The sequence below is a fragment of the Rhinolophus hipposideros genome (assembly GCF_964194185.1).
Source record: "Rhinolophus hipposideros genome assembly, chromosome: 8".
In the NCBI taxonomy this organism is placed as follows: domain Eukaryota; kingdom Metazoa; phylum Chordata; class Mammalia; order Chiroptera; family Rhinolophidae; genus Rhinolophus; species Rhinolophus hipposideros.
In genome coordinates, this window is record NC_138054.1 from 47,962,657 (window position 1) to 47,985,035 (window position 22,379).

At 40.6% G+C, this 22,379-nt stretch overlaps 1 protein-coding gene across 6 annotated transcripts in view; it reads right to left on the reverse strand.

Annotated features, from left to right (window-relative positions):
• Positions 1-22,379, reverse strand: part of DNAJC6 (DnaJ heat shock protein family (Hsp40) member C6) — a 121,327-nt gene that overhangs the window by 71,382 nt on the left and 27,566 nt on the right. For 2 of the 6 annotated variants that reach the window (XM_081056005.1, XM_081056004.1), the window contains exon 1: positions 15,788-15,995. The exons of 3 other annotated variants lie outside the window; for them this stretch is intronic. In XM_081056005.1, the coding sequence (XP_080912131.1) occupies positions 15,788-15,980 (193 nt within the window). In that variant the 5' untranslated portion in view covers positions 15,981-15,995. Of the gene's footprint in view, positions 1-7,719; positions 7,868-15,787; positions 15,996-22,379 lie in introns of those variants that run through there. One more of the 6 variants, XM_081056010.1, reaches the window with a different exon arrangement.

Consider the following 22,379-nt stretch of genomic DNA (forward strand, 5'->3'; position numbering starts at 1 on the left):
AAAAGCAAAATGGGTAAATGCCCTGCATACCTGAGCTAACTATGTTTTTGAAAGAACAACGGTGGGTGTGGATGTGGTTTTATAAAAGGGGCATCATGAGGGCTCCTTACGGTGGTGGAAGTGTTCAGTATCTTGACTGTGGTGGTGGACTCACGAACCCACATAGAACTTACACACACACACACACACACACACACACTCACACGAGCACACACACGAGCACAAAAAACACCAGGGGAATATGAGGTGGAATGTATCAATGTCAATATCTTGAATGTGATATTACACTGGAATTCTGAAAACGATTACCACTGGGAGAAATAAGCACAGTTTACAAGGGTCTCTCTGTATTGTTTCTCACAAATACTTGTGAGTCTGTAATTATTTCAATAAAAACTGCAGTTATTAAAGCAGCTACAGAAGAACATAGTTATATAAAACTGCAGTTATGAAATGTAAATTCATTGTTGAAACTAGCAAAACACATAAAAATAAAATGTTAAAATCACTGATGCCCTACTATCCAAATATCCTTTTATAATATTTTGATGTAGTTCCTTCATTTTTAGACAAGTATAGATCCTTACAATGACTTTCTGTGTGAATATATAAATATGTGGGTATGTGTATAGTTTAATTCAGCATATAGTTTTCTTGTTCCCAAATTTTATATTTCAAACATCTTTCCATTACATTAAAAATTCACTGAATAAATACCTTTTGATGGCTATTTAGTAATATCATATAAGCATATCATAATTATCTCAACCAATCTCTGATCCTGGAACATTTTAGGCAGTGTTGAATTTTTTCCTATTATACGTAATTCTACAATAAATTGAATCTAACTGGTTGCTGACATTACTGAGATGAAAGAGAACGAGTTCCTGAATACTAAAATGTTAGAGCTAGAAAGGATCTGACCAAACAATCCCCCTAAAACAAACATACACCCACACATAAATCATTTTATAGTTATGGAAACTGTGTGCCTATTTCTCACTTTCGGAAGTAAGGACAATGCATAATTTCAACAGCTACTGAAACAAACGCACGCGCGCACACACACACACACACACACACACACACACACCATGAGCCACCAACCTTGCCCTGAGTCATTTTCTTGTAAAATCAAGCAGAGAAAGCAAAAATGAAACTATAAAGAAAAATATTTTTTTAAGACTGAAACAGTCTAGATATGGTTCATATTCCTATTCCCTAGGACACTGGGGCAGTAATTTAACTATTTTAATTTGGTTTCTCCATCTATAAACATACCCTCCTCCTCACAAGTCCTTAATAAATATTTGTCATGTGAGTGGACGACTGAAGTTGCTGGTGCACAGATACTCAGTCGCTCAGTGTCACTACAACATTCAGTGTTCTCCCACCATTCTTCTCAGCTCCTGTTTACAATGTCCTCCCTCGTCCCCTTCTTCACTTGCGGATATCTTGCCTACGCTTCAGAGCCAGCACTGGCTACTTGTCCCTGTCAGCACAGGGTCCCTCTTCAGGGAAGCCATCATCAGCCCACTAACCTACTTGTCACCCATATTATGTGCCTCATACTCTGTTAGAGGTACAAGTCTCCACTGAGAGTTAAGGAGCAACTCGAGGGTCAGTCTGTTCCTTTCTCAAGTTTCAGGAGGGCTGTGCCAACCCGTCCTCCCGTCCCCCACGCTGGCTACAGCTACCGGATGAGAGAGACATGAGCAACAACTCTCAAGCCCATTGAATTCTCTCTTCCTATAAGTTAGAGTTTGGGATTCGGAGACAGAGGATCAGTGAAGACAGACTGCTGGAATGAGTGACATGTGAATTTGGGAACCTCGGGGAAGCCATGTGCACAGAGACGGAAAGAAAGCTGTACCAAGAGAGAATAAAGGATGAAGCAAACACGCAGAAGAGAACAAAACAAGAACCATGATGCACTAAAAAGAGGCGTGCTGTCGGGAGGCTTTCAGCTCTCGAGTTCCAGGCCCAAAGGAGACCGGGTTCACCTCTCCAACCCTGGGACCCAGAAGGCACCCTGTGACTTTATAAAAACTCCTTTTCTTTGGTTTTCAGTTAAGGTATTTTGAAATAGGCTTTTGCTATGTGCAACCAAAGATAATTTACGAAGACATGGGTAAAGTCTCCAATGCTTTTTCCTCCTTCCCTTGATCATTGTATTTCTTCTTCTGAAAATATTTTTTTCCAATTTTATCTGAAATGCTCAAATTTTACTCATCCTTCCCGACCAGCCCTAAATATCACCTAACCCAGGAAGTGTCTATCTCTGCCTTCTCTGAATTCCCGCGTACGGCATCGTTTCTGGGTCTGACACACACGTCAGTTATTCATGTACTTGCCTTACCCTCCCTGTAAATCACTTCCTCTCTCTAGGCCTCAGGGTCCTTACTCTTAAAATGAATGGACTGGATGAGATCAGCGGTTATCAAACTGGCTCCTATCCAGCCCCAGGGTCTGCAGCTATGCACGAGAAACCACTTTTGGGGATACAGAGGGGAGTGGTCCAAGAAAGCAGTGTCCAGCCGCCCACCCTTACTTTAACCGGAGTTGTTCTGTTTTCATGCATTTCATATGTTGTCAGTCTGGGAAGGCTTTTATTGAGAAATCTAGTACTAATCAAATTTGAAAACCCTAACTTAGATAATCCATAAAGCTCCAAGATTTCAGTAACAGGAGTGAAATAAAAATAACAAAAGCAACTAACATTTTATTAAGCTAGACACTGTTCGAAACACTCTATGTTTCTCAACATTTTAATCATCACAACAATCATGTAAAATAGATATTCTTTACCTCTTCCTAAAACGAGGGCCCAAATCATATACAGTAGTACCTCGGTTTTTGAACATCTCTGTTGACGAACATTTTGGTTTATGAATGCCGTAAACCGGAAGTAAATGCTTCAGTTTTTGAGCACTACTCAGAATTCGAATATGTCACACAGTTTCCGCTGAGTGCAAGATCCTGAAGCCTAGCTGTTTCAGAGCTCGTGGATTATGTTCGAAAACCGAAGTACCACCGTACATTACAAGTGGCAGAGGCGGGATTTGAGGCCAACACAGACCCAGATCTGAGTTCTTAACCACAATAACACTGTCTTCTAACACAGTGTTCCTCGGTCTTCTAACATCTGGCTCCTCTAGGGTGAATACAATGGCTTTTTTGTTTGTTTGTTTGTTTGTTTGTTTGTTTTTAATCTCACAGCACAGTACTTGGGCAGGTAGTCACAGTGCTTGCTGAATGAATAAATGTGTGAATAAACAAAGCTGGTCTATCTTGGACTCCATGGAAACTGAGACATGAACATGAACTTTCTAGGACTTTGGCTGTCTCCACGTAGTAATTTTAGCCAAACAAGAACCATTTTATCCCTGAAGAGCAAAGCTCCTTCTTTCAACCAGAAAGAAAGTTCCTCTTAGGTACCATTCAATTTGTAGTTCTGGTCAGTACCACCAGTTTCATAGGCCATGGACCCATACTTTACCACGTTGGCTGCCTTCAACTCATAATCGATATATTCACTCCTTTTATATCAGGGCTTCCCAACCTTCTCACTGTTGACATTCTGGGCCAGATAATTCTTTATTGTGTGGAACTGTCTTGTGCATCGTAGGGTGTTTAAAAGCACCCTGGCCTCTACGACTAGATGCCAGTAACAACCCCACCATCTAAAATGTCTCCAGACATTACCAAATGTCGGGGGTTGGAGGGGCCACATAAAATAGTCCATCACTGAGAACCACTGCTTTTCATGAACTAGCTTTTGCAGGAACACTGGGAAAAAATAAAGATACAGAAAAACACATTAATGGCTAATCATTCTTAGAACATAAAGGCTAGTTTCCTTTCATCCTTGGAAAATGCCTATGTTTCATCCTCTGCCCTCAAAATTCTCCTTAAACTGGCCTGTCCTGAGTATGTGTCAAGCCTGGGGACTGCCTCAAATGAGAGTTCTGGTGATAAACATCCTACACAGCTATGTAGGCTCCTTGTGACTGCAAATTGCCTTAAAGCTTATAAACAATCCCAGAACGAATATAACGAAGGAAATGCTCAGAACCTTGTAAAACGAAGAGAGTAAAATGATCTACTTGGAAGAAACCCCAGGATAATAAAATATTCCCGCCTTAATAAAATATCCTCACTTAGCTTCAACCTCTTGATACAGCCAACACATATCAAGCATATACTGTAGGGCAGGGAATGCAAGAGGCATTTTTCTATACCTTATCCCATTTGATTGTCCTAACAATATGATGAGATAGGCATTATCTGTTTTACAGTGAGATAGGCTCAGAGGGCTAATGACTTACCCAAGGTCATAGTGCTAGTCAGTGATAGCAAAACTCGAATCTAGAACAATCACTAGCCCCAACTCCAGTGCTTTATTCCACAAGAAGAATAGTAGCCACAATCAATGGAGAGCCAAGAAGATAACAGGACATCTTTTTCATTCATACTTTACGTATAGATAAGAGACAAAAGGATATATTCTAAAATGTTAACAATGGTCATCCATGGAAAACAAGTTTATCGGTTACTTTTATTGTCCTTTGTGTTTTTCTGCATTTTCTAAATTGTCCTAAATATGTAATTACCTATGTAATTAAAAAAATACTTAGAACCCATTTCCAACAACAAAAATAATTCATAGAAGTATCAACACTTAATGCCAGTTTTAAACAAACCATGATCACTATTTCTCACATATGAGACTGCCAAAAATAAAGAAGTTGGGTAACACTCAGCTTTGGCAAGTATGTGGGAAAACAAGCAGTCTCATACACTGACAGTAGAAACTTAAGTTGTTACAGGTTCTAGAACAGCAATCCGGCAAGATCTATCCTAATGTGCAGTGCATATGCTCATTCTCCTAGCAACTCCACGTCTAAGAATTTATCCCACGGGTGTATCACATATACAATTTACACAAATAAATGTTCAAAGATATTTACTACTTATCAGTGGAGGAACTGGGACAGTGAAATGCAAAGCAGTCATTAGAGAAAAAGAGGTCCATCTCTGGGTACGAATGTAGACAGTTACCGAAGTAAAAACCAAGTTGTGTTAAGTAAAAAAGTTGTGTTAAGTAAAAACCAAGTTGTGGAACAGCAGGCATAGAAAGATTCCCAGACATACAGTTACACATTACCTATGAATGGGTGGATAGCATTATGTGGTGTACAGGAATCTGCTTGGTCTATGTGGTGGTAAATAGCTTGCACGTGCACAGAAAATTCTGTAAGTATATACAAGAAACCATTCATATTAATTATACGTAGAGCGTAGGATAAAAGCTGCAGAGAGAGGAAGCGGACGTTTATTTTCATTTTTATACCACTCTCTGAATTTTGTTCTTTTTTGTGTGCTAATTTTTATTCTCATGAATATGTATCACAGCTATAAGCAAAAACAGGGTTTGGTTTTTGTTTGGGGTTTGGTTTTGTTTTGGGTTTTTAAGCTACAAGAAGGCCAGCTCTTACGCAACGGCTTGAAAACAAAGCAACATACGAAATACAACTGTCTTCTGTTACGACTGCAAATGCTCACAAAACAAGATAGTGTGTGAAAGGCTCCCAGGCTCTGTGTGCCAGTAAGAGGCATAATGGAGACAGTTCTTTCCTGGCACACTAAGAGACAGAGCCAGCTCCGACCCTGTGACGGGAATTAATGGCTGGGCTTTCAGACCAATAATTAAAGTGGAATCCTGCTATACTTTTCGAGGCAACCTAAGCTAATTACCCTACCAGTTAAAACCCAATTTTTCCTGTTCTGTCCCTCCAGCTCGTCTCCTCCTAAAGTGATCGATACATCTTAGCCACAGGGAGCCCAAGATCTCAGCTCTCCTCCTTTGCAATCTCTGTCCCTCTCCAATATGTCAGAAGACCTGGGCCATGCTGCAGCCTGAGCTGTGGTATCAGCTCACGGAACTTAACAGAGCTTCTTCTGTCTAAAACATTTTGTTGATGCCACCTATTTGACGGGATAATTGTAAGAACTAAATATCATAGGACATTAAAAAAACACCTGTGAACATGTGAGTTCACTTGAACTTTGGGGGGGTGGGGGAGGCAGGCGACCATTAATACTGAGCAGTATAGTTGCTAACCTCCCCTGTGCTATATAAATCCTGCCTACAACCTGCAATACCTGTGAAGCCACATCAAATTCTTTCTCAACGCAAACAGCCAACATGGTCTCTTAAAAACACAACTCAGACTTCCTTTGTTGTCATTCCCTCCTGGCTCTCTAAGTGCCGGGTACACCAGTTCTCTACTCCTTTCGGGAAAGCTTTCTCCCTTTTCCAGGTCTTTTCACTTATTGGACCTAGTACTTGAAGTGCTTGCTCTACACCCAGCTCTTTTTTTATTTTTAATGTTTTTCGTCTGCTTCTGTTTCTTCAGGTGTCATCTCAAATGTTACCTCCTCAGAAAAAGCTTTCCTGATCATAGTCTATAAAATGGGCCTCCCTCCTCCCCCCAGGACCCCAAATTATTCTCTCCTCACTCTAGCCCCTCGAAGCATTTAGCATGCCATAGAATCCTTTATCTTTGTTTACTGATTTATGGCATGTCTTCTGCACTACCGTGTTTCCCGAAAATAAGACAGGATCTTATATTAATTTGTGCTCCAAAAGACGCATGAGGGCTTATGTTCAGGGGATGGCATCCTGAAAAATCATGCTAGGACTTAATTTCCAGTTAGGTCTTATTTTCGGGGAAACACGGTATATTAAGTTCGTAAGTGATGAGGTCTTATCTGTCTCGTCCTCCACTGCATTCCTGTACCTAGAACAGTGCCAGCACATAGTAGGTGGCGAAGAGGCATTTGTGAAATGAGAGAATAGTTATTCATGGCAAAGTGCTTTCATCTACATTCTCACATTTCACCTAGCCTGTGAAACAGGAATGGTCAGTATGATTTTTCTCATTTGAATTACTCGTCCAAGGTCACAATTGGTAAATGACAAAGCCAGAGCTGAAATCTGGGGTTTCTGACTCATGATTTCTTAATACCCCCACTGTTCAACAGTATCCAAAAATTGGACTTGGCAGTGTTGAAAAGAGAGCAATTTATCGAGGCTTCAGCAAGAGGGGAGGAGAAGAGAAAGATCTGCTTTCCTGCAGGGGTGAGGCAAGGGAGACAGGAAGGGGAAAATGGCAAGCTATTATCTTGCACTCCCTAGTTGTGAATTAGTAAGTAAAATTCTTTCCTTCGCCTGAATGAAACACAGCCACCTCTGGGATGGAGGCTTGTGAAACCCCTCACCATCGAGTCACAGTGTGGAACACTTGGCTAATAGAAACAGTAAGTGAAATTTTAGGTAGGTTAGATACGGTTACCCAAATTGGAAAGTGACACCTGTGTTCACACCTACTGGACCCCATGCAGTAAGCTGGGATCTAAGTTCTACACACACCCCCACACAACCCCCAAAACTATAGTCATCCACGTACCTTCCTACGGCATGGAGCTCCAAATCTCCCCAACAGGGTGACTCACTGGCAGGGGCGGAGGGCACACAGGACCCACACAGGAAAGGGCGAAGAGGGTAGCACACACAAAGGAAGGGAAGGAAGGACAAGGAAGTTGAAGATGAAGGGGAAGGAGAAAGAGGAGGAAGACAGAAAAGAGGGAAGGAGGCCATAGAAGAAGGAGAAAGCGAAAGAAGAATAAGGGGCAGAAATAAATAAGGATTGTTACCCTGCTAAGATTTTTGTTTCAATGCTCAAGTGGCCAAATGCTGGTACAAGGCAGTCCTGGGGTCAGGGTATTTTTTCAGGTACTTGTCTGTTTCCATAGAGACCGAGAATTCTTGCATCAGTAATCATCTTCCAAATTTCTCCAGTGGCCGAGCTTTCTTCCTGTGCCTCCATCATCAGGCAGGGACACAGAGCCTCACGCAGAGAGCATGGGCGTAAGGGCAGGCTGGCTACCTTATACCATCCTGGCCTCCAGCCTCAGGCCTGGACTCAGACCAGCGCCATAGAGCTTCAGTTCTAGCATTTCCACTGATTGCCTTTCTCCTCCCACAGGCAAGCACAGGCCCTGCTCCTGCCTCCCACCCGTTCCACAGCATTCCCCTGAAGAGCTGCACAGCCTAATAAAGGGCAGCCTACCAAAAAGCTGAACGCTTAATGAAACCGTGTGCCAAGCTAACAGTATATGTGGCCCTTCCACAAGTATGTTCGTGGTCCTTTTGCAGCATAGAAAACAGTTGGTGGTCACATTTCCCACTTTTAGCCAAGACTAGAAATACTCCCTCTTCTCCTGCCTTGGAGTGCCCATTCCCCCATATAAAAAAAGAAAAAAAAATTGTGTATTTTGGTTGCATTTGTATAAAGGTGAATCCCTAAGTGTTATACTCATTTTTTAAATTCTGTTTTTTAAAAGAAATTTTAAAACATTTTGGTGGGTCTTAAAATTATTGGGGTCCCTAGGCACTATGCCTGTTGCATAAGTCAGCCCTGCCTCACCTCCCCCTACCCTCAAATCTTCAGCACCCTCCCATTGTCTACAGAATACAGTCTAACCTCCTCAGCAGGCTCATCCTGATCTGGGTTCAATCTCTCTGCCCAGTGCCATCCACTACAGCACTTCCCACCCATATGAGCTCCAGCTTCTAGGCCTAAATGCAGTTCTGTCAACATACCATGCACGATAATGCCACGGTGCCTCAGCCCTCAGCCCAAAACAGTTTTCCTTTCCTTCTCCACCTACTGACTTCTGGCTCAAACATCACTTTCCACTGTGGCCATCCCTAGTCCTTCCGGGTGAAATCATGGCTCCTTCTTCTGCACCCCAATACCACTTTACATATCTATTATTATCCCACTTATCCACCCTGGCGTTTGCCAAATGTAACGAATTCTAATGTGCACTTCTTTCACAGCATAACATTTCTAACATTAGGAAGGGGCTTAGAACATATGCCAAACAAATTCACCAGACACCGAATAGAGTGCTACTGTGCAATACACCAATAGTCATTACTTTCTGCACATGCAAACCCAACACTGCACAGACGGCACTGGGTCATCTGATTGCTTCCTTCATGGGGTTATCTGCATTGTTAATAGCACGCACGGTTGAATTTTAACTTCTATCCCTAGTATCTTTTAAAATTATACTTTGATGCATTGTTGAAATAAAAACATTTTTTGAATCTAGACTATGGCCTGTGACATGTCAGGTAAAGCAATTAAAGGCAGTAGAAACTGCCAGACCTCTTGGCACATGTCATGAAATTTTCTAATTCTTTGGACCATAAAGGACTTATTCCTCAGACTAACGAAGCTGTTCTGTCAAAAGCTTCCAAGTAAATTTCAAGAGATGTTGTTCAACATACAGTAACTGTAATTTAGTTCATTCCTGAGTTACAAGTTTTGCAAACAAAGAAATGTTCAATATAAGCTCCAGGATTCTTCAATTCACCTCAAAATTATAGATTCTTTCCAGAAAGAGTTCAAAATGGTGAATGCAGGTTATAAAAAGCAGTAAGTCACCATAAAACTTACATATAACTGCAGAAAGCCAAAGGTGATAAAAAAAACTTTTTATATTAAACCTGAAAATCGCTACGAGTCAAATCTTGTGATAATGATGAAGAAATCCACAGACAGAAGTCATCTATTGTTAGTCTGTTTAAAAAAAAAATGTATACATTTAATGGTTTGTTTTCTGTTTTGGTTTGGTTTTTTCTGCTCAAAAAAGTTACCTGGATGATAAATCGTACAACAGATTGCATTTTTTGTTCAAGAGAGCAGTCTTTTGGTGAGACAATTATTTCTTTACATTTCCACATTAGAAAACTCTTGGGGGTCTGGGGCCATGTATTAAATCCTCTCTCTCTCCCCTCTATTGTCCTTGCGTACAAAACACGCTCGTTATTGAACCGGCCTAGCTTTGGGGCAATAGTTTCATTTCTTTCAAGTCTGGCCTCATTTCTGTTAAAATCTAGCTGTATGATTATTTTTAGATTTGGATGGACGTATTTCATTATAAATGCCCTTTTTAAAAATTCAAAAGCTGTTCATGCTTTCATTTATTCAATGAGTATTTAAATAAATGCCAAACAGTGACAAGAATACAAAGGTGAATAAGACACAGCTGTCTGAATTTGACTTCCAGTCTAGAGGGAGACACAGGCCAGGCAACAATATCACAACTGAATGTGATGACAGCTATGACTGCTGGAGGGGCGTGGAGAACAGCCATCTCACAGGCAGCCTATAGGGTCTAAGGATAATGAAACCAAGTCCTGAAGAATGAATAGGAGATAACTTAGAAAAGTGGACATCTAGATGGCTATGAGAGAAGCTGCCCTAAGCTGAGGGAACAGTATTTCCAAAAGCTGAGAGATAGAGTGAAGGGAGGGGGCCCCTACCAGTGAAGAAAGGACAAGAAATTCTGTTGGGCTCGCTGGCAGAGGTACCAGGATGGGCTTCTGATGTCCAGTTAAGAATACTCTGGACTTTACCCTGAGAGCAGTGAAGACTCCTTTTTACTGAAGATGTTGTTCTATAAATTTATAAAGCTGCATTATTATATTGTACTCTCAGTGTCATATCAGAATTTAATCAGTCTCCTTCAATACTGATTTTCCTCTATCTTCCTCAGTTCCGGTATTTTTAAGTTCTTGATGCTATGTTTAAGTCCAGAGATATCTGTCTTATTGGCAGGAGATTCAAAATGAAAACACAACCTCGGACACTCCTATTTCTCCTTACCTCAGGGAAAGAAACAAATAGAAACATTCACTAAATTCTTCATTTGCAATCTTATGGGCATTTCCTACGGCATTTTACTCAATAAAGAATAAGTACAGCCTGTGTAATCTGAGGCAAATTGCTTACCCTCTCTGTGCCTGGTTTATTCAACCACAAGAGGAAAGGCACTATCACTAATATAATAATATAATATAATGTAATATAATGTAATATAATGTAATATAATATAATATAATATAATATAATATAATATAATATAATATAATACTGGGTCTTATATTAATTTTTGCTCCAAAAGACGCATCAGAGCTGATTGTCCGGCTAGGTCTTATTTTGGGGAAAATATGGTGCATATGTATTTACATACACTTTCACTTTCAATAGGGGTTACCATATTATTAAACGGGCCATGTTATTAAACGGGCACTTTTTGGCCCAAATTTGTGGGAAAAATAAGGATGTGCATTGTAAATGGGTAGTATTAATTCCATATCTATGTAAATGTTTTTAATTCTTTTATTTATGCTTATGAGTTAAGTGTAACTCTAGAAATCAATAATGACATCCATAAGAAAAATAATACCCTGGAATATGATAATCAGTTTTGCTGAACTTAGGATGAACTTGCAACAACAAAGAGCTCTTGGCCTTCTATGATGCGTAAATATGGTAAATTTGTTACCAGTCTGTAAAATTTCTTGTACCTTGTATCTATGCTTGTGTTTTGTAATTATTTGTTACATAACATTTCTTGTACCATACTATGTTAAAAAACAAATGCTAACATTTCTTTATAATACAAAAAACAAGTACATAAATGTACATAAATAAAAATTTGAATTAAAAAATTAAAAGAAAAGATTTTTTTCCCTGAAAGTTTGGGCCAAACACGTGGGTGTGCATTATACGTGGCAAAATACAGTATCTCTGAGGCAAGGGCCTAAAGAATCAGGGAGGGAAGAGGGTATGTTTTTATAGTTTTCATTTTATTCCTTTCTGTAATCTTTAATTCTGTTTTAATCAAGAGCATGGAAAACTCTTACAATAAAAATTGATTTACAAACCTCGTTACATAAAGTTAAAGAAACAAATTATTCTGAAGGCTTAGGATAATTATATGGAAACCAATTTATGTGAAGGAAAAAACAGAAAGCTGAAGAACCTAGGCTTGATTAGCCTAGAAGAGAAGAGAATTGGACTAAGAGGAGAAACATGACCTCTTGTCTCATTTTCAAAGGGTTGCCATGTGGTAAAAAAAAAAAAAAAAAAAAAAATTGTATTTATTTTGTACCTTGAAAGCTGAAAGGCTGATTTTTGCCTAAATAAAAGGAAGAGCTCTGTGCCAAGGGAACAGTCCAAAGTCACTGCCTCAGAAGGTGGGGACAGCTCCATCACAGAAGGTGTAGATCATAGCCTACGTGGCCATCTTTCAGAGACTTGGTCCAAAGGATTCCCCTTCTAAGTCTATAAAACCTGGCAGTCACCAAGCACTTAAAATTGGAGAGGTGCATCATTAAATGGTTATCCAGAAACATTCAAAGGTTAGCCACACATTAAATCAGTTAGATAAATCAACTTTGCCTTCAACCATTGTTGCCTGCCAACAGACCCTTAAGTGAGCTGGTATTCCTAAGGAAATAATATCTGATACACTGATAATACGTCAATGATGCGTTACCCAAATAAAGATTACATAATGTGAACGCTGGGTTTAAGCACTACCCAGAATAGTATTTGTTAAAGATAATTTTTGTTTCCAATCAGATTCATGCTAAACAGCAAAGTGTTTTAGCATTCTTCATTATCCTTATACTCTTAATTGGACTGCTGTTTTGTAGCTCGTCATTATGAACTTGGTAAGTATAGCCCAATGTTGGAACGCTTTCATGACTCAAGACTGGGAGTGCTGGTTTTGTGGATTCTACTTTCCATGGAAGATGAAATGCACACAAGAGAAATACAGGATTTCTGAGCTAATGAATTGGGATAGCTGCAGTGCCATTTGGGATATGAGAGGATGACCTTTGAATGACACTCTTTTCTAGCAAATAATTCAAATGAAGAGAAAGTGAGCCAGAGAAGGTAGAGATCTCTGCAAGACACATCCACCCCGGGAGCTGCTTTGGCATCTAGAAAGTCTGTTGACTTAAAAATCATTACACTTCTCTGAACATCTGTCGCTCTTTCATCTAATAACAGAGGGGGAAATCAAAGTAGATAATATTGTTTGCATTTCAACAATCAGTTGATATTATGCCTATAGAGATAAAGACAGTTGAGTTCAATGGGGATACACTTAGACCTTAGAATCACAAACCTGAATCTTGATGTCACTAAGTAGCTATTTTATCTTGAACAAGTCTCCTGCCATCTCTAAGAATATGTTTCTTCATCTGATTGGAACGGTACCGATAGCAAAGGGAAGAAAAATTGCAAATATCTTCTCCTGTTGTTTTAAGCCTCACACTAAATAAAGCTTTATTATGATTCTCCTTTTATAACGGGGAACAGGCTTACACATTTTCTAGGTTTTACAACTAGTAACAATAGCGCAGAGGTTTGATTCCAAATCCCTGGCCACCGACACATGCGACTTACCCTACCTAACAGAATTCTGGAGAAAGGAAATAAGATTAGTGTCCAACTGTTCTGTCTATTATAAATAGCTGTGCACGTGTAAGGTATTGTTAAGACTCAACTTTAAATTCCCTAGAGGTATCCCGACACATTTTCTCCATTCATAAACATTTCTGTTAGAACAAAAGCCCCATGAACCACCTATCCTAACCAGGATGTCACAGCACGATCAACAGAATGAATGGGCAGATTACTGCTGCTTTAGAAATGATCCATGAGTTTAATTAAATATCTTAAAGAAACGGATATGTTTACACTACACAAAGCCGCTCTTTCAGGATCTTGGAAGAACTATAATTACACAGGACAGATATAGTTGCACTAGTAAATGAAACTTGCTACCCACTAAAAGAAACCCACTCTCAGGGCCCAATCCCTCATCCAAACCAAACAAACAGCATCCTCCCAAACTGCATTCTCAATTGTAAATATGCATCAAAATAGTCATAAGATACACAGTACTGCCGCAACAAAGCCATATCATTCCCCTAAGTGGGGAGTGAGGGACGGGACCCTGCAACTATTTCGTATAGTTCTAGTTTGATCGAGTTGAAGATTCAACTCCTAGTAATAATGATTTAGAGATAATATTCTTAATAAAAAAATGACTTCCCATTACAACAGTTTATCAAGGCAATTCATTCTTCTCCTCTAAACCTATTGGAAAATCTCTGATGTTGTGGGGGAAAAAAAGAATCCTCAAAACTCCAGATTTACCACAGGCTGCCCTGTGTTTGAGTTACTGCCCCTATTAAGTGACTGCCCCCTAGAGGGCAGTTCCCCACAGTGCTTACTTAGCACAGAGCTCAGCACACAAGCTCAGAAAATGCGTGCTGAATTTATTCTAGAATATGACATACTTTAAAAACAAATTCCAATTCTTAAAAAGAAAACCTCTAGGAAAGATGAAAATACAAAAATTTTCATATTTCTTTCATTTCCCTGAAGTGGGCTTCTACACACTCATTTGGAAACTGTTTATTTATTTGTTTACATGCCTACTATGTTCCAGAAAGGATTCCAGTGTCATCATTTGGAGTACATGAATCTTTGTTTAAGATTTAAAGGAGATCACATCTAGTCAAAAGATGGTTTGAACTTTGATATATCACAGATTTGGAAAAACATCAATGAAATAGCAATGTACAACATCAATACCAAGACCCTTGAAGCCATCAGTCGCATTTTAGTTGTAATTTAAAATGGTCCTGCGAGAACATCCCACCAATACTTTCCTTAACTTCACTAAGAGCTCTATGGGTAACATTCGTTTTCAGGCCAGGATACTTGAACATCTGTGGGCAGTACCTCACCCCACTTATGGGATGAGGGAAATAGAAAACGATAGCCCAGGGAGAGCCATTACACAATTTACAGAAGCAAGTATTTGTTTGCAAAGCAGGAATTAAATCCAGTTTAGTTTCATTACTTCCCAACAACCCAATATGAATCTTTCCTCCGGAGTCTTCAGTTGTCCAGTCTTAAAATGATCAATGTAGAACAAACCACTAACCACTCCAATTATAAATTATCTCTATGTAAACAATCCTCAGATATTGGTTCCTTGACAAGGTAAGCAAACGGTTATAAGAATACCCCTTTGTCCAAGGTGCATGACTGTTTTGCTATGGAAATCGCTACAACAGCATTTTCAAGAAAGACATCCAACTTGTTAAAATGCTTTATAAGATGGTTGCAAGCCCCGATACAAAGTGTAGAGGTATTTCCATTTTCCTTACATGTTTATGAAATATTAATATATTCCATGTGAAAGGATAAACAAGCTCAAAGCCAACAACAGATGGAGTCACGTTCATTGTGCACAACGTAGAAACCGTGGAAAAGGACTCCAGATCCCAGGTAAACCCTGCTCAAGAAACAGCATTAACCCTAGCAGGGTTGTGAAGAGGCAGAGCTTTCCACAATCGCAAATAACACCAGCATTACGAGAACTGGCATCCACGTGGTCCACAGGCTTCAAACACAATCCACGCACTTACTCCTTCCCCTCTCCCCCCTCATCCAGCGGGGTGGGGAAAACAGCTGCCTCTTCCCGCCCTACTTCCCGCCCTACTTCCCAGTCTCGCCCGCCCGCCCGCCCCTCCCCCACGGTCCCCGCCCCTCCCCGCCCCCAGGTGGTGCACTCCGCAGCCTTAGAAGATGAAGAGGCGCTCGCTCCAGTCGCGGGGCCTCCGGACCGATCTAACGTTTCCTACCCCCCCCCCCCCCGTACAGAGAAATGAGAGCCGCGACTCCCCGGTGGTATTAGATGCCTTCGCCTCCCCCAGGCTCCCCCCGGCGGGGGCGGGGAGGGAGCCCCCAGGAGCCGCCGGGCCGTAGCCGCGGGTCCGCCCGGGTCCGCCCGCCCGCACGCGGAGTCCAGCCTGCGCCCCCACCCGCGCTACCTGTGCTGTCCATGGTGCTGGCGCCGTCCTGAGGCTGCCGCGCGGGACTCCGCCCCGCCGCCGCCACAGTCACTCTCTGCTTGACGCCAGCCGCGCCGCTCCCCACGCTCAAGTCCCCGTTACTGTCCACCAGCTGCAAAGATTCATAACCATCGTTGCTGGTCTTTTTCCGGTAGCTCCCGAGGAGGCTCATGGGCAAGCCAAGAGAAAAGGGGGGGAAAAAAAAATCCACCTGGGAGACGAATAGGGAGAGGGAAGGTGGAAAGGGCTCACGGAGAAATTTAAAAAAAAAAAGAAAAAAGGGGGGCGGGGGGGGGGCAATCAAGTGCCCGACATGATGCTACGAGGAGGGTAAGCGGGAGCGGCCACCGTAGAGGCGCGTTACGGGGCGCGGCAGCCACCGCCCTGGGCAGAGCGCGGCGGGGGAGGGAGGGACGGCCCGAGGGCGGGGGCCAGGGCGGGGGCGCTGCCGCGCGGGGCTGCCGCCGAGCCGAGCTCCAGGCTCCCGGCCAGCCACGCTCGGGCTGGGGAGTGCCCGGAAGCAATCCTGTAAGGTGTCGCCGCGTCGCCCCGCCGTGCAGCAGGGCAGCTCCAATCGCAGCTGGCCCACGGGTGGGGAAGAAAAGAGAGGGAGTGCGGGAAGGGAGATTCTCGGGGAGGTGGGCTGGAGGCGGACAAGGGGGCGGCTACTTTTACGGGAGGAGGAGGCGACTCCTACGACCCGGGCGGAGGGTGTGTTGGCGTGTGAGACCTAGAGGAAGGGGGGCTGCGTGTCTCTCACTCGTAAGCTTTGGGGACAAGGGGGTCTCTTGGTAAGACCCAGACACTCCCATTTCGTATAACTTGGCCTATATTTACTAGACGATTCGGCAAGTCAAAGCCACCCCGACCGTTAAACAGTCCTAGAGGACTGAGCTGTAACTCAATGGAACAGAAAAAAAAAAAAAAATCTAAGTTAAGCCAGGCTATATGTAGGTTAGGATGGAAAGAAACAGCAGGGTTTTGCACATTTCCCATAATGATGGTCCCTAAGTGAGATACCAAAGAGCTTGCTATTCAAACACTAGGAGGCAATTAGGGTCCATTCGACCTAGTGAGCATCTAGTATGTGGCTGTTTGGTAACTATTTGCTGAAGGAATAAATTGGGGAAATGGGTGGAGAGCAAGGATGAATCAGGTGCAACTTCAGATCTGACATCATTTACCTTGGGACCTAGAGAAAGGACCAAATAACTCAGCTGGCTTGAGGGAATGGTTGGGAAGTAAAATGAGGATTTTCTTTCCATTCTCTAGCTCCTCCCCCCTTTTCTTTCATAATTTTGGGGCAAAGAAAGCAGTCGCTCATCAGAGGAGAATTTATCACGAAGGTAATGAAGCTTAAGGCTCAGGACTCCTTTCGTGCAGAAGCCTCTTTCAAGGATGTATACATAATTTTACATTCGTGATTTCATGTTCTTAAAGAGGATCCCAATATTGTAAAATTTGTCAAGCCTTACAAAACCTAGATATAATTCTAAGTCTCAAAAGGTGATTACTAAATGTTCATTTTCACCTAAAATAATAGGACTGCAGAAGTACCCCTCCTTCTCATCAACTGAGGTAAAAGGCCAGGTGAAAATCCTGGTTAAAAAGGATTCTTTACTAGGATTTGGGATGACTAAGTGAGAAGGTTTTCAAGTCATCTGACAGAGTTTCATCACCAAAACAAGAAAAAAGTGCATGTGTGTAAAATTTGCTTAAGACAGCTTTGCCTTCTTCCCTTTCGTGGCTTTCTCTTGCTGTTACGATTTTGACCACCTAAGGACACAAAATCAAACTATCACATTTAAGAGACTTCAGTCCAAATCATTTGGGACCCAAAGAGTTTCCTGGAAGCTCTAGCTCTACACAGGTCTACACAAAATAAATTAATTGGAGTGAGAGATGTTTTCCTGTTCAAGGATCACTCAAACACCAATTTTTGGAGGAAGAGGGTGAATCAGTAGAGGCCAAGAGAGTGCCTGCTGTCTTCCAGATCCCTCCAGTCCTTCTGGGAAGACTAAACTGCCTGACCAGTTGCTTTCCTAACCGCATTATCTGGTGATGGTGTGGTCTGACCTAAATCACAAATCACAGTTAATGCTCATTTACAAGATCAAAAAACTTGAGTGGTGGAGTTAAAGTTGTAAGAAAATTTTAAACAAAAATTTTATACTTTCAATTTCCCAAATCTGTCGGATTGAGCTGTTTTACTCACTTGACTGAAGCAATAATACTCTGCACAGTCTAGTAAATCTTTTCCAATAACATTTTAATTTTTTTCTGCACATTTCCTTTTAATTCATTACTAACCCACAATTAGAGTAAATACGTAATGTCCATCACATGCCTTGTCAAATTCTGCATTTATAATCGCTGGATTAAGAGAATTTAGAGAAAACCATTTTTAAAAAGTGAAAATTATTATTTTCAAAATCAGCACTCTGTTATTTTTGCTCAAATGTTTTCAAAGTTGCAGACATATTGCTGGAAGAAATTTAGATGAAACATACGCCTTTGTATTTTTGGATGTCTACCTTCCCAGTTTGCAAATTTAAAGAAAAACATGAATGGGCTACAGGGACCATTTTATTTTTTATCTTTGTTCTTAATTTAACATAAATAAAATCAATCAGAGTAATTATTAATAACCCTACAAAGTTAGGGTATAAAGAACATATTAGGGTAGGAAAATACAACAGCTAGACTAATTTACAACAGTCTAAAAACTAGTTTGGTGCTTAAACTGGGAATATACACCAATTTCAACCCTAAGATTTTCTTTACTGTCCTGAAGATCAAATTCACTTCTCCATGAAGATCTCACTCTTGTACTCCATAAAATAAAGCAAAATAAAAGTACCACTATTATATACTTGGAAGTAAGATTTTAATTAGTATTTAACACGTATAGAATTAAGTACTTAATAATTGTTCTCTATTATTACTATTATTGGTCTGGCGTGAGCACAGTTCTAGCCTCAGTGCTTGTCAGGTCTTTGCATGGGAGGAGCTTGACAAAGATGAAGTATTGTTTTTTCCAGGACTATGCTAATGGAAACTTATCTATATGATTCTGAATGAGATCCTGCACTTAAGGAAGGGAGGTGGCCCTGATAAATCCAAGGTGAACATTTAGAGCCAAACTCTCCTGTTTTTCCAAGATCAAGATTGCTCCATAATTTATCTCAAGAATACCACATCACATCTGGAACAGAGCCAAACGATTAGATGGTCTCTTTGGGGGGAGAGCATTTTTCCCTTTGCCTTTTTCTTGCTGACTTCAGTCACTTTTATTAACTTAGTAAAGATTATCCACACTGAGCAATGTTCAGGAGCCAGGCTCTATTTCTCCCCATCTCCTCCACCCCACAAAATGATCTCCTGTCACAGCTGATGTCACACCACTGTTGATAGGGTTAAGAAAAAACGGATATCTGTACAACCCATCTTGGATTCTGATCTGTGCCTTTTGATTTCCAGGAACTATCATACATTGGTTAAGATTCAGGTTATGGAACCATTATTTTCTAGGATTGAATCCTAGTTCCTCAGACTCTTAGCTCAATGAACTTGGGCAAGTTACTTAACCTCTCCGCCTCACTTTTCTCCTCTGTAAAACCAGCATAATATGAGTACCATCAGATTAAGGTTGTAGTAAGAATTAAATCAGTACCTAAATATAGTAAGTGCTTAACAAATGCTATCCATCTATTATCACTATTATTATTCTACTAATTTTTATGGATAAATCATTTTTTTCAAAAATGTAACTTCCTATCTGTAAAATTAGGCTAAAATCTGCCCTGCCCACTTAAGAGATGTGTTATCATTATGGCTGTATGATAATATAAAAGTACTATGTAAAATGCAAAGTGATTGTTCTGTCTTGAATTTTCAGATAAAAATCTGTTTTTTTTGTTCACGTGTACACCCACCTTGATATCCAAGAGTACCTCACACTCATTAGAGATTGAGAAAATTTAATATCTACTAAATAAATATAAGCATCACCTTGTCTAGTGATTTGTTTTACCTTACATGTTGTGGTACACTAGTGGACTGTAAAATAAACTTAGTTTATTTTAATAAAAATGATATAGGTCGGAAAACATCAGTTTTGGGCAGTTAAGATGTGGTTTCTTAAAATACTGTTTTGAGTTTGTGTGTGTGTGTGTGTGTGTGTGTGTGTGTGTGTGTGTTTGTGTGTGTGTGTTTCTGCTCAGCAATAACACAAAAGTATTTCTCACTATGAGTCCCAATATTAAATGTTTAAATGTCTACATATGGCATAACCTCCAATACTGAGAGGTCCTAGTATTCCCAATTGTGAATGTCCTATACACTGTGACATCTGAATTCACTTGAATAATTGGACAACAAAGAATTCTGACTAATCTGACTAACCAAACGGTGAATAAGGGGAGAGCTTCTGCTCTGTTACAAAACATACTATAATCAGGTTTCTAAAATGCACTTCTTCAATTTTCTGCCTTAGCTAATATAAATCGACAAATAGTACTGAAATTCTTTGGCAACATGCCTCAGGTACATAATTCAGAGTATCTCCTTACTGAACCAGGACTGTGGATATAATTGGTACAAGGCACTCAAACTGAGACCAACGGGCCATATCTGACCCCCAGATGTGTTTTGTTTGTTCTGTACTTTTTTTTTAATTTTAGCTTAGATGTCTTCACAGAAAATACACAGGTTCCAGCGTTGAGTGCCACCGTTCACTGTCACTTCCCAATGTACGATACCTCTCCTGTCCCACGCATTCCCACTACAACCTTGCAGCCATTTGATTTTGACACCAGTAATGTAGTGGCAAAGCCAGAGGAGTAACAACACCAAGACAAATGCCAAAAGCCACATCTGTAGGTCACAGTCCAGAAGAAAGAGCAAGAGGCTGAGAATCCTCTCCTGACTCTATCATTAATCAGCAGAGTGGCCTTGAGAATCATTCTCTTTCTCTTAGATAAAATTGATGGTGTTAAATTACAGGATTTTCCTATCCTTCTCAACAAACTTTAGTTGTCATTTTCCTGTTTCTCCTCCAAATAAAGCCCAGAGGGGGAAAACAATGACCATTTAAGTGCTCCAGTAGCTAAGTCCCACTTAATCAAGGTTTTCCTATAGAATGTGTGCATAAATAGTGGCAGCTGTCAAGAGCTCCACATAGAGCAATGCACACGAGAGACAAGGAAGTATGCTGGAAAAAACCGAGTGAGCTGGTAATACTAAAAGAAGAAAATCTCTCAACTATTCCCACAATATTCCTGTAGTATGAGATTTGTCTGTTCTTGGTACCTACTGGGAGTTCTGGGTTTCCCAGAAGATAGGGAAAATTTCCAGGCAGAATAGATTTTTTAAAGATAATTCAATACCCTGAAACCTGTGCCTCCCCGAAACTGTAGAAGTATTAAAAATAACTGCCATTGCCAACTTACCATTTGCCAGGTATCTTAACTACCTTAACTTCCATCTCCCAACAACACTGCAAAGTTATCACCCTTATTTTGAGGCACATTTGGAGAGGTTAAGGAACTTGCCCAAGCTCCCACAGCTAGCAATCAGTTAGCATACAAACTCCCATCTTTCTGATCATGCTTTGGCCACTGCATCAGTTTGAAGAGATTCCCGTGGTCAACGTGAAAGCTGGAGAACGATGGGGTCATTCCTTGTATCTGACCTAAGTGAAACATGGTTTGGGCACCTTATGGGAACTACCTTTGCTTTACTATCCATGTGGCAGGTTCTGCTCAGCAAAACCTCAAAGTTTTCCATTAATGTCACTTCCCACTAGGCAGTCTTGTGCTGTAACCACCTGGCGTAGAGGAATTTGTACATTGAGCTCCTGAAAATTGATACTTGGCTACCTTTGGCCTCATTTTAAATCACTAGAAGAAAAAAAAATTCTTTATTTTCATTAGAAGCTCCTAGCTTTAAAAAAAGAACTTGATCTCTACTGTGTTTGCAATGTGTATATGTATCAATATGTGTGTATGAAAATTAAAAAGACATCAAGGCATGGTAGAAAACCACTTTGGAGGGAAAACAAAACAAAAACTATGTTTGAGTTGTGGACCTGCCACAAGCAAGTTTTCTATAATCTGTTTACTACTCATAGCCACATTCCCTCTCTATAAAATTGAGAGGACTCCCTTTCCTCCCTCATAGGAAGAATCAAATGAAATAAGGTACATGAAAGAACATAATAAACACTAAAGCCCTACTCAAACACTGTATTTCATAAAATCTAAGGAAATCATCCATTTTAAGTCACAGCATTAAAAAAGAAAAATATACTACAACTAACACAGGACACACAGGACATATCATCAGTGTTAAGATGCTTCAAGATTGAGTGAATGTTAATATATAAAAGAACTGTTTTTAGAATCGATGTAACAAATTTTATTATTTGACTATATGTTAGCCTAAGACTAGTAGTTGTCTCTTTATAATTCAGGTATTTTGAGCAAGTCTGGTAGGTAAAAGCAATATTCATCATGTTTTGCCAGGCCTACTACAGTGCTCAGTAAGTATCTGCTAATTGAATGAAAATGCA